We start from the raw sequence: 13,778 nt of genomic DNA on the forward strand, positions 1-13,778 counted from the left end.
ATAAATCACTATTTTTGCACATTATAATTGGGTTGTTCGAGTTCGTTAATTCCCGACAGGACCGGAGCTGCAGTCGGCGCGCTCCAGGTAAGCGTTTTTCCCGCTTCTTCCTCTTCCCGCGAGTCAAAGCAAAATCCGTGTTTGGTCGTCGCCTCCAGTAAATCCGTTTGGTCCATCCGCGGTCCCTGGTGTTAACCGGAGGGATTCACACGACAGTACGTACTTTATAGACTCACATTGTAATGGTATGTACTTTATAGACACTCACATTGTAATTGTACATACTTTATATACATACTCGCATTGTAATTGTACGTACTTTATAGACATACTCACATTGTAATCATACGTACTTTATAGACATACTCACATTACAATTGTACGTACTTTAGACATACTCACATTGCAATTGTACGTACTTTATTGACACTCACATTGCAATTGTACGTACTTTATAGACATACTCACATTGTTATCGTACGTACTTTATAGACTCACATTGTAATCGTATGTACTTTATAGACACTCGCATTGCAATTGTACGTACTTTATAGACATACTCACATTAATATAGTACGTACTTTATAGACATACTCACATTAATATAGTACGTACTTTATAGACATACTCACATTGTAATAGTACGTACTTTATAGACATACTCACATTGTAATAGTACGTACTTTATAGACATACTCACATTGTAATAGTACGTACTTTATAGACATACTCACATTGTAATAGTACGTACTTTATCGGTATACTCATTGCAATAGTATATACTTTATAGACGTATTTAATTCTAATTGTCGTACATTATAGAGGTGCTTAGTTTAGAAAGATAATGTGTAATACCGTCTACCACCAGGTGGTGTTTGTGGCCCATGTTAACACATCATGTGCAGACAGACAGACAAACAGACCCAAATGCAAAACACTCTCCTATGGTGAGCATAACCAGGAACCAAGTAAATCGGAGAGGAAAACTTTGGAGCAATCTGGAAACTTTTATTTTACTTGCAAAGGGTTTGATAGACAAACAGAGCAAGTGCATTTAGGAGAATAGGCACCATTATCAAACAAGATCGATCACACAGTATCTTACTGCAAAACAGACCAAGAGATGCCTGCAACATGTTCCATAAGAAACGCAAAGGTAGTGGACCGTTCAGTTTCCTTAGCAACATGTAAACCACTCAAGCACTTGGTCACCAAAAGAGTAAAGTAGTGAAAAAAATTATAAATACATTTAATAACGTGTTCGAGAAACAATAAATAAATATGGCATCCATATGTTTTCCCCATAATATTTTCCTCCTTTACCATTCTTCCATCTTATGCAACCCGTTTCCACAAAATGAGCATGCTGCCCGGCTGTTCATTTACGCATTCAAAACAATAAACATATGTACAGGAAATGCTGAGTGGTTGATGTCAAATCTTCTTTTTCTTAACTGCAGCTGGACAGGTGAAGATGTTGGGCTGCTCTCGTCGTTTGCGCTGGAAAAAAACAAAACAGGGTGGCACTTACACGACAACACCAAAAACAAATAATGCAACTGGTATTCTCCTGTTGGAGGGAATAAGCTGATGAAACAAGAAATAAATTACCTACACCTCTTCCACACAACAACATGGGTGATTTGCTACTCTGACTGATTTGCCACCAACAACTGTAATAAACGTTTTAAGCTGTCACTGAACCAACTCGACCACCAAGTTTTGTCGTAACTTGTCCACAACTTTTGAGATATCCTGCCTGCTATATAAAGATTTTGGCCTCATCTCTCAATGGTGAAGAATCACTTAAATATTCTTGTACCGGCTTGGGATCTTCACCAAAATCTAATAATTTCGTCTATGTCACACACCCAACCTCTCCATCAAATTTCATCCGAATCCATCAAATAACTTTTTGAGATATCCTGTTCACAGACAAACAAAAAGACAAGAAGGCGTCAGGTGGTAGCCTGACAGATATGACAAAAATCAATAATTGATCGATTAATTGTGTATTTAAAAAAAAAAAAATCGGAAAATAAATAATTTATTAGTCAACTGGATAATAGCACACCGAAACCACCACCATTTAAACCGAATCTGTAACTTTTTGAAAAGTAATTAAGCAATTAATCAAAAAATTACATAATTAATTGATTAATCAATAAATCAAAAAACCTTTATAGCCAAATCACTTGGTCACTGTCATGTACAAATATCAGCTTCCTAGCTCAAATCGTGCCTGAAATATTGGCCAGACAAGAAAGAAAATAATGAATTGATTGATTAATTGTGTAATTAAAATAAACGATAAATAATTGTAAAATAATGAATTTCTTAATCAATTGGCGATAATAGCATCCCTAAACCACCACTATTTCATCCAAATCAGTAGATTTTTGAAAACCAAGTAATTAATCGAATAATTACATAATTAATTGATCAATTGATTAATCAATAAATCAAAAACACCCTTGACAGGTCAATCACTTAGTCATTGTTGTGTCCAAATATCAGCTTCCTCGCTCAAAAGGTGTCTGGTATTGCCCAGATGATAAAGAATATTGTTGCGGATATGAGATTGGCCTCCATCCATATCCGCTTGTAAATATTCCCCTATTTCCCCAATACTTCCCAACTATCCCCAATCCCCCATTCCCTAGTCCCATTTTCTGTAAACAACACTCTGTAGACCCGACCTTCCCGTATTTCCCCCATTAAATGTCGCATCCAGGTCCACCGCATCTCACGTAGACAACTATAGGACATCTTGCTAGTTATTCTTAGTCTATGTCAGTTAAGGACTCGTTTCCATTAATTCTGACTCTTCGTTGCACCAGAATGTGATTGTATGGCACCACGGGTTCCACGCAAAGTATTGACATGGGCATTGAGGACGTTAGGAGTGGAGGAATGGTTGATCAGAGTAGTGATGGCAATGTACAAAGGAGCGCGCACAGCTGTAAGGACGAAGGACGGGAACAGTGGTGAGTTTGAGGTGAAGGTGGGAGTGCATCAGGGGTCGGTACTAAGTCCACTACTATTTGTAGCTGTGATGGAGGTGCTGGCTCAGAACGTAAAGGAGGGTTTACCGTGGGAGTTGTTGTATGCAGATGATCTGGTGTTGATTGCGGAAAGTATGGATGGACTGAAGGAAAAGATGAACACGTGGAAGGAATGTATGGAGACAAAAGGTCTGAAGGTGAATATCGGAAAGACGAAGGTGATGGCAAGTGGTAAAGCATGTGGTGAGGTGGAAAGAACTGGGAAGTGGCCCTGTGCTGTGTGTAGGAAGGGTGTCGGAGTGAACTCCATTCAGTGTACAATGTGCGCTGAGTGGGTTCATCAAAAATGTAGTGGTCTGAGAGGGTCATTAACCAGTGTGGCAGCTACATTCAAATGTAAGGTGTGCACAGAGGGAGCTGCAGATGGAGGAAATGTTGAGTTGGATCTTGGAGACGGTGTGAAGCTGGAAGGTGTGAAAACATTTTGCTACCTCGGAGACATGCTGAATGGAGAAGGTGGATCAGACTCGGCAACGGTTGCTCGAGTGAGATGTGCATGGAAGAAGTTTCGGGAATTGAGTGGCGTGCTGATGATGAGGGGAGTGTCGTTGAAGCTGAAGGGAAAGGTGTATGCTGCATGTGTGAGAAGTGTTATGATTTATGGGAGCGAGACATGGGTAATGAACGTAGAGCAGCAACGAAGGTTGGAAAGGGTGGAAATGCGAATGGTTCGACGGCTGTGCGGAGTATCGTTGAGAGAGAGGAAGACAAATGATGAATTGCGAAAGATGATGGGAATAGAGCCTGTGATTGATGCTGTGAAGAGGAACAGGTTGAGACATGTGCTCCGACGGGGTTACCACGCAGGGGCTCGCTGTCAGCTCCTCGTCAAGGGCGGAGCCCGGTAACCCCCCGCACCCAATAGAAGCGGCGGACCGATTCCATCTGGGGCGGAGCTAACGAGCCGAGGGCGTGTCACTCCCCACTGAGCATGCGCAGGAAGAGGGAGGTGACGTCAGATGCGCCCTCAGCTTGGAGAGAGAAGACGCCACCTCCGAGCGCTGAAATACCTCCCCGCATCTTTGGACCGGACCGTGTTGATTCTGCCCCTGAGCCAAGGTGCACCTTGTGCTATCGACTGCCTGTCCTTCCTTGCCATCAATCCCTGTGTAAGTCAGTCTTGTCCCGTTTGTCTGTGGTCTGGCGGGGATAGATAAGACTGTGTCTAAGTGCCCATCTTTTCTGTGCTTTACCTCTTACCGTGTAATCTACCCGTTTCTGCATCACCAATTATATCCTCCTCCGGAGGTCTTGAGAACTGTACCCCTTGTGTCGTTGCATTTATCCCAGCTGTTGTGTCCTTTCCTTCATTGATTTAGCGTAGCGCGATTCGGCCAACGTTCGAGTGGAATCGGGCGGGATCGGGTTCTAATCGGGGAGTAACTGTTCGGACGCGGTAATACCAAACCGCTCGGTAAACTAACATCTAAAACCGCGTCTGTAACAATTGGTGTCGGGAAGTGAGATCGGACCCGAAGCGCGCTTCACGCGCTCGAAATTATTAACGGCGAAATTTGATTTTGTTTTACAAAAAAAAAAAAAAAAAACCCGATTTTGAAAGTCGCGCTATGGCGGATCAAGACGGCTGGGTTCCGGTAGAGGAGAGTGAGGCAGGGTCGATCCAAGACCAAATTGAGGGACATGAGGAGAGCGAAGCAGTGAGGGTGGCAGGCGCGCAAAATGGCGCCTCGCACATGGCCACGGCGACCGCGCCCGCGACCGTAGCAGCGCCGTTGGTGGATTCGAACCTTTTTTTCCTGCAAATGAGGGCCCTTATGGGACAAATGGGAGACCAAATTGGAGGTTTGAAAAACAGTATAGAGGCTCAGAGTGAGCAAATGGGGGTAATGGGGTCCAATAGCGAGAAATTGAGGGAGGACATGGGGGCCAATAGCCAATGGTTAGAACAAAGGATGGGGTCCAATAGCGAGAAATTGAGGGAGGACATGGGGGCCCAGATCGGAGGGTTAGGGAGTAGAATAGAGGGATTAGACAATAGATTAGGGGAAATACAGGAGGGGTTAATGGGGGTAGAAAACAGAATGGCCGCTCAAGAGAATCAAATGGAAGGGATGCAAAAGGGGTTAGAGGGGTTAGAAAACAGTATGGAAGGCAAATTGAGGGACATGAGGGACCAAGCGGAAAGGGAAGTTAAACAAATGGGGCAGCAGATAGAGGGGGTCAGAATGGGGGTAGAAACTAAATTGGATGCTCACAGGGAGGAAATGGAGCAGATGAGGGTGGCATCTGGGCAGGAGATGCAAGTGATGGGAGAAGAGATCAGAAGAGGTGTGAGTGAGGAGGTCGGAGGAGTGCGCGAGGAGGTGAGGCACTGTAAGGAGCGCATGGAGAAGGAGGTGAGAAAGGGGACTGTAAAATTGCAAGGTGGTATAGAGGAGTTGACGCTGGGAGTAGAACAACTGACAGTGGGACAAAAGGAGTTGGGGGAACAGGTAAAGAGGAACACTGCGGTACTAGGAGGGTTAAAAGCGACACAGAAAGAACTAAAAGACGACTTGATAGCGACGAAGAGGGAATGTCAGATGGTACGTGAGGGACTGACAACGAGGTTGGACGAGGTGACAGAGGTAATGGAGACGAAGGACCGGCAGGTGAGGACGCACATGGAAACGGTCAAGGTAGCCTTAGAGGACGAGCTTGAGGAGACGTACCGGGACATAAATGAGGTGAAGCAGAAATTAGAAGAAGTGGAAGAAGGGGTGAGCGAAATTAAGAAGCGACGGAGAGAGGATAAGAAAGAGATAAAGGAGGAAGTAAAAGAATTGGTCCAAAGTCTGTGTTCGGATCGTGATGATGTGCTCATTAACCGGATGAGGGATTCGCAGGTGATGGAGGAGAAGCGAAGAGGAAGAGGACCCGGTGTAAGTGGTGACCAATATGGTCGTGCGTATGATGCGCCAGGTGATTTAATGAGCTTGGGGGTCGAGATGGACCCGGGTGTTCGTGAGAGGCCGTTGGTGAAGTGTGCGACAGGTCTGGTGTGCGAAAAAGGAGGTGTGCGAGAAAGTCCGACTCTGGGGTGTGTGAGGAAAAAGTGCGTGCCAAGGAATGAGGGTGCTGTCGAGAGTGAGTCGGTCGTAGCGCGTGTGCGAGGGAGCACATGGAAGCGCGTAGTGAGGAGTGTTACGGAGGGTGTAAAGGGAGAATGCACGCCTGTGGTGAGTGTTACAGAGGATGTAACGGGAGAGGGTGTGCGAGAAAGATGTGTGACAGACAGGTGCATGGGGAAAGAGTGCGCTGTCAAAAGTAAGGAAGAGTGTACACCTGTGGTGAGTGTTACAGAGGGTGTAACGGGAGAGTGTGCGCGAGAAAGGTGTGTAACGGACAGGTGCATGAGGAAAGAGTGCGCTGTCGAGAGTAAGGGTGAGTGCGCTGTCAAGAGTGGAGGTGAGAGTAGTAAGAGTGACACAGAGCGTGAGTTGGTTGTGACAGGTGAGAAAGGAAGCACACCTGGAATGGTAGAGCGTGAGTGGGAATGCACGCTGGAATTGGTAGTGAGGCACATGGTTGGGTGTGCGAGTGAGGGCACACCTGTGATTGTCACAGAGGAGGTGACCGAGGAAGGGGCGCGAAGAGGTGTGTTGGTGAGGTGTGCGAACAACGAATGTGTGCCAAAGTGTTCGGTGGTCAGGTGGGTGACCAAGGCTGTGAGTGGAATGAGTGTACCTGGGTGTGTAAGAGAAGGTGCAATGACCAAGAGCAGGGAAACGGCTGGACGTATGAGCAAGAAAGGGGTAGCGTATGCATGTAAGCATGCAGGTGAAGCATCGACGGTAACCGGGTTAGAGGTTAGAACGACTTATAGCCGAATCGGGCCCTCGGTGCAGGCCGGGCTTCGCGTGCCGCGAGAACCAGCGGGGATCCGAGCCACGGCGGGTTCGAAAGGACCGCCGTACGCGATCCACGCTGGGCCTCGCTTTGAACGGCCGCGTCCGTGCTCCACTAGGCGGAGCGGGCAGCCCGATAGGAAGTGTCGTCATGGCGACCACTTTTTGTTGAGGCATTCCGGCAGGTCGAGATCGGGCCATGGGATGGCTCCGTGCCGAGATGGTGCGTGGGATCTCGGCCCAGGTAAACCTCCTTCCCTGCACCGAATGCGGGACGTATCCAGCCGCTGGCACCAAACAACCCGCATTCATGGCTCGGCTTTACGAAGCCGGGCTTTGGACAGGAATTGGCGCACCGAGAGGCATTAGTGAGTAGACTGTGTGATGAGGTTAGTGTTTTGGACCCAAAATTAGAAAAAAACAAAATTTGATGATTGGCAAAGGATTGGCAGTAATGATTGGCAGATGATGGGTAGTGATTGGCAAATTTTTGATTTGTTGAAATTTGATGTGCAAAATTGGTAGTGGGAGATGCCCGATGTGGTGGGATGGCAACTCTGTCATCCCTCACAAAAGTGGGGGCAAATGCGCTATAGTTTATGGGGTGTATGGCAGTGAAAACTAGCCCGGGTGGGTTAGGATATGGTGTGTAGGGATCTAGCGAAGATGACATTAGGTAACGTTAAGATTAGTTAGTGACTGATACCTGTAGTGGGGACGCAGGTAGATTAGAGTGGATGATAATGACGAGGGAGCGCAATAGTTTAAAGGGGCGACTGGGAAGCGCAAGTTTCAGAGGGGAGTAGTTAGATGAGATGATGCTGTGTGAGAACTGGACAGGTGTGTGGAGCAGTGTATGAGTAGTGAGTGTTGTGGATCAGCACGAATGCGCTTGGGGGAGAGAAGGGTGCAGGCGGCACCAAGTATGAGAGCACAGGTGTGCAAGTACAGGTGTGTGGAATACATGGAGCAGGGAATGAGTGGTGTGGAGAGAGTTGGAGTAAGTGGTACGGAGTGGTGTGCATGGTGCGAAGGTGTGGGTGGGGGAAGAGTGGACCCCTTTCACGAGTACCCGGGGCAGGTAGTGTAAGTGTTAGGTAGAGGGTATAGGTAAATTGTGGTTGGATATTGGCATTTGTGGTGCGGTTGCAGAATGGTATTGTGGATGGGTGCATTAGTGTTGTGGAAATGGCTGGGCGTGTAGCCTGTTAGTGTGTGTAGTTGGTTTGGGCACTCCACCACTGTGAGGATGTCGGCCAGGTGAGGCCGCAGGTGGGCTCTGGGAGCCGTTAGTGTCAGTGGGTGCCTGAGGATCCCGGGTGTGGATCGGGCAGCCCGTGCCAGAGAGGGCACTGAGGGGGTGAGAGTGCGAGAGGGCCTTCCCCAGTTAGTTAGGTTAGGGTGAGGAGCAGGTAAGCTCGGGTGGCAACTACAGTGGTGGAGGTGTGCAGGTGGGTAGACCTGCTGGGAGAGCTACACGTCACAGCCCAGAAATTGTGCGAGGGCACCGGGAGATGAATCGGGGGAGTGAGACCCCAAATTGAGAAGCACCACAGTTTGGTCAATGGGAATTGGTTTTTAAAACCCATAGTGTAAGTTGGCCAATGGATTGGCAGGGAGAGACCCCGGGTAATGTAAAGTTGTTAAAGTCATTTAGGAAATAGTTAGGATTGATGAACCTGTCGCACCATACGCAGCCACTTACCTGAGGTGATGATGATGACTCCACACCTGTGTTCCTTTGTTCTGTGTTGCAGGAAAGGAGAATTGCTGTGTGGATTTGTGAGACGCATCACGACGTGGATGAGACATTGGGGTGATTCCATCTCTCCCTCCTTAGGAGGGACTGATGATGAATTGGTGATGGCAAATTTTGATGTTGAGTTGGAGATGGCAAATTTTGATGAGTTGGAAATGGCAAATTTGATTGGTTAGGAGGGAGAGAAGACGAATTTGGTTTATGGGAGGAACGGGGAAGACAGTAGGGACGTTTGTTGATGTGTAAAGTAGATGTTTATGGGTAGTGTTGTGTTTTGTGGATACAGTAAGGGGTAAGGGAGGGGCAATGTAGGTTACCTGGTGGGGGGGGGGGGGCGTACGGTAGGAACGTACCTGTCTCACCTGGTTCCCATGTGCCCCCAGTGTGCATTACCTTGTATTGCGTGCACTTTTGCGCCCTTACCACCTTACTCACTTGCTCTATTTTTGTCTCCCACCTCCGAGGATCTGGCTTTGGGGCAGAGAGAGAGGAGAGAGAGGTGCTGGCTCTGCAGTTGTGGGCCTGCACTTTCGCTGCTTGCTGCCGGGATCGATACACCATATGGACCGCAATTTTTGTGGCCGCCCACCATGGACCGCAGTCTTTTGCGGGCAAGCACCACCCGTTGATGGACCTCTGGGTCAACGTGGCACCTATGCCATACAGGTGAACCACTTATAGTTGGCCCCCTGACGGCCACAATTCAGAATTGGACGCGGTTGGCGCCTTTCTTTATTTTTAAAGAAGCCAGAAGGCCAAGTACACCACATGAAGGCAAGACCAGCGGCAGAACATCGGCCGGCTGCGACACCACCGGTGACTATGAACACTTTATTGGTGCACCGGATGGTGCTGACTGTATGTAAGGGGTGGTGCTTTTGGTGCTTGGATGGGGTGCTCTGCACATTATTAAAGGCCGTAAGGCCACAGGGCACTCGTGGGTTGGTGTATCGATGCTGGCATGCGTGCTCTCTCTATGCATAACATCTGCATGTGTTCCTCAAAGAACAGGTCCTGGATCGTAGTGTAAATATCAGTGCAGTCTTGTGTAAATAATGCTCCCTACCGGCTGTATGTTTAGTTTGAGGATTCTTTCCGCGATTCGGTTATCCTGTGGGTGTGTTTCTGTGAGGAGAAGGGTGCAACGTCGCAGGGGGACATATTTACTCATTTGTGAACATCTGTAAAACTGTCGCACTCAGGGTTGAGTTAATAGTAGAGGGAACTACATCTGAGTGCCACACTAACGTAGGTAAAAATTTATCGGGTCGGGACGCCCCGAGGTAGAGAAGGGTGCAATGTTGCGGATATGAGATTGGCCTCCATCCATATCCGCTTGTAAATATTCCCCTATTTCCCCAATACTTCCCAACTATCCCCAACCCCCCATTCCCTAGTCCCATTTTCTGTAAACAACACTCTGTAGACCCGACCTTCCCGTATTTCCCCCATTAAATGTCGCATCCAGGTCCACCGCATCTCACGTAGACAACTATAGGACATCTTGCTAGTTATTCTTAGTCTATGTCAGTTAAGGACTCGTTTCCATTAATTCTGACTCTTCGTTGCACCAGAATGTGATTGTATGGCACCGTTAGAAAGTTTAGGATCTCCCAATACCTCCCCGCAGCTCTTCCTCATGGTACAACAACAACAACAACAGCAGCGGCGGCGGCGCGGGGAGTGTGCGTCCTCACTCCGGCTTGGTTAGCCGCCATTGAACATGTGCTTCGACGGGGTTACCACGCAGGGGCTCGCTGTCAGCTCCTCGTCAAGGGCGGAGCCCGGTAACCCCCCGCACCCAATAGAAGCGGCGGACCGATTCCATCTGGGGCGGAGCTAACGAGCCGAGGGCGTGTCACTCCCCGCTGAGCATGCGCAGGAAGAGGGAGGTGACGTCAGATGCGCCCTCAGCTTGGAGAGAGAAGACGCCACCTCCGAGTGCTGAAATACCTCCCCGCATCTTTGGACCGGACCGTGTTGATTCTGCCCCTGAGCCAAGGTGCACCTTGTGCTATCGACTGCCTGTCCTTCCTTGCCATCAATCCCTGTGTAAGTCAGTCTTGTCCCGTTTGTCTGTGGTCTGGCGGGGATAGATAAGACTGTGTCTAAGTGCCCATCTTTTCTGTGCTTTACCTGTTACCGTGTAATCTACCCGTTTCTGCATCACCAATTATATCCTCCTCCGGAGGTCTTGAGAACTGTACCCCTTGTGTCGTTGCATTTATCCCAGCCGTTGTGTCCTTTCCTTCATTGATTTAGCGTAGCGCGATTCGGCCAACGTTCGAGTGGAATCGGGCGGGATCGGGTTCTAATCGGGGAGTAACTGTTCGGACGCGGTAATACCAAACCGCTCGGTAAACTAACATCTAAAACCGCGTCTGTAACAATATAAATAAGTACTTAATAAATCGCTAATAATGAAGTAATTAATCCAATTAATTGCTTAATCAAAAAATAAAAAAGATCATTTTTGCCAGGGTTCACTATTGGGGCAAAATTTCAGCTTCCTAGCTCAATAAATGGCCCAGACAACAACAACAACAACAACATGCATTTTAAGGCCATTTTCCCTGCTAGAGCGGGGGTTAGCCTTGCGGTCCCCATGACAATCTTCTCCATTTTGCACTATTTTCTGCATCTCTCCTTGTTAACCCCCTTGCCCGCATTTCTTCTTCCACCACCTTTAGCCAGGTCTTTCTCGGTCTTCCCCGTCCTCTACTTCCTTCTACATTCATTTCCATCACTCTTCTCAACCAGTCACTTTCATCCTTCCTCAACACATGACCAAACCATCTCAACCTGTTCCTCTTCACAGCATCAATCACAGGCAATATTCCCATCATCTTTCGCAATTCATCATTTGTCGTCCTCTCTCTCAACGATACTCCGCACATCCATCGAACCATTCACATTTCCACCCTTTCCAGCCTTCGTTGCTGCTCTATGTTCATTACCCATGTCTCGCTCCCATAAATCATAACACTTCTCACACATGCAGCATACACCTTTCCCTTCAGCTTCAGCGACACTCTCCTCCTCATCAGCATGCCACTCAGTTCCCGAAACTTCTTCCATGCACATCTCACTCGAGCAACCGTTGCCGAGTCTGATCCACCTTCTCCATTCAGCATGTCTCCGAGGTAGCAAAATGTTTTCACACCTTCCAGCTTCACGCCGTCTCCAAGATCCAACTCAACATTTCCTCCATCTGCAGCTCCCTCTGTGCACACCTTACATTTGAATGTAGCTGCCACACTGGTAAATGACCCTCTCAGACCACTACATTTTTGATGAACCCACTCAGCACACATTGTACATTGAATGGAGTTCACTCCGACACCCTTCCTGCACACAGCACACGGCCACTTCCCAGTTCTTTCCACCTCACCACATGCTTTACCACTTGCCATCACCTTCGTCTTTCTGATATTCACCTTCAGACCTTTTGTCTCCATACATTCCTTCCACTTGTTCATCTTTTCCTTCAGTCCATCCATAGTTTCCGCAATCAACACCAGATCATCTGCATCCAACAACTCCCACGGTAAACCCTCCTTTACGTTCTGAGCCAGCACCTCCATCAGAACTACAAATAGTAGTGGACTTAGTACCGACCCCTGATGCACTCCCACCTTCACCTCAAACTCACCACTGTTCCCGTCCTTGGTCCTTACAGCTGTGTGCGCTCTTTTGCACATTGCCATCACTACTCTGATCAACCATTCCTCCACTCCTAACTTCCTCAATGCCCATGTCAATACTTTGCGTGGAACCCTATCGAATGCTTTCTCCAGATCAACAAACCCAAAAAACAACTTCTTCCTCTTCTCCATGTACTTCTCCTGCAACTGCCTCACAATGAAAAGCACGTCTGTCGTTCCTCTTCCTGGCATAAATCCAAACTGCATTTCGTCGATCTTTACTTTCTTCCTTATCCTCCTCTCCAACACCCTTTCGAATACCTTCATTCCATGCTCCAATAACATTATCGCTCGGTACGAGCCACACTCCAGAGGGTCACCTTTCCCCTTGTATAGAGGGACGAGGGTACTCAGTTCCCAATCCACTGGAATGCGGCCTTCTTTCACCACCAGATTACAGATCTCTGTCATTCTCTTCACACCCCAACTTCCTGCTGCCTTCAACATATCTCCCACAACTCCCGTCGGCCCTCCCGCCTTTCCACTCTTCATTGCTTTTATCGCTTCCTCAACTTCCTTCTCAGTTATCTTCTCTGCCGGTCCTAAAACTGGGTTACTCTCTATGTTGCCATCCCATTCATTCTCTGTATTCAACAGCATTTCCATATATCTTTTCCATCTTCCTTTAATTCCATCTGGATCGACAACGATTTGTCCCACTTCATCCTTCAAGCAACTCACCCCCATCACATCACACCTCTCTTTCGCTATGTGCTTTGCAATCCTGAATACTGCTTTCTGACCCTCTTCCGAATCCAAGCGTTCTCCGAACATTTTCCTACGTGCCTCCTGCGCCTTTGCTACCTCTTTCTTTGCAGCCTTCCTGGCTGCCTTATAACTTTCATGCTCTGCTGTTTCTGTTCCCGTACCCTTTGCCTTCTGCCACTCCTTGAACTTCTTCCTCTTCTCGTCAATCCTCTTTCCAACTTCATCATCCCACCACCATGTTTCCGAGTGCCTCGGTGGTCCTTTTGTCCATCCACATACCTCACCAACGGCTCCCGACAGACTAGCTTTCATTGACATCCAACCACTTTCAAGCTCAACCACATCATCCTCTACCCTACTCAGCCTCTCTTTTAATGCCTCCCTTACTGTCACCTCTTTCAACCTCCACACCTTCATTCTCGGTTGGTACTTCACCCGCCGAGCTCTCCTCGCACCTTTCACTCTTATGTCGCAGACAACCAAGTGGTGCTGTGAAACAGCCTCCTCCCCCGGGATCACCTTTGTGTCCCGGAGGTGCCCCCTATCTCGCCTACGCACCATCAGTTAGTCAACGGTTGTCGTCGACCCACCTGACGTGTATGTAACAAGCTTATTATCCTCTTTCTGGAACTGAGTATTACAAATCAACAAATCAGCTCCATCAGCAAACTCCAAAATCCTTTCACCTTCTCCA

The 13,778-nt window shown here is 47.9% G+C and overlaps 1 protein-coding gene across 1 annotated transcript in view; it reads right to left on the bottom strand.

Annotated features, from left to right (window-relative positions):
- Positions 1 to 987: 987 nt before the first annotated feature.
- Positions 988 to 13,778, bottom strand: part of DMAP1 (DNA methyltransferase 1 associated protein 1) — a 59,299-nt gene continuing 46,508 nt past the window's right edge. The window contains exon 11 of the mRNA XM_068130336.2: positions 988 to 1,500. Coding sequence (XP_067986437.2) covers positions 1,435 to 1,500 — 66 coding nt within the window. The 3' untranslated portion in view covers positions 988 to 1,434. The remainder of the gene's footprint in view (positions 1,501 to 13,778) is intronic.

The sequence above is a fragment of the Myxine glutinosa genome, chromosome 11 (genome assembly GCF_964187855.1).
Source record: "Myxine glutinosa chromosome 11, kmMyxGlut1.1, whole genome shotgun sequence".
Lineage (NCBI taxonomy): Eukaryota > Metazoa > Chordata > Myxini > Myxiniformes > Myxinidae > Myxine > Myxine glutinosa.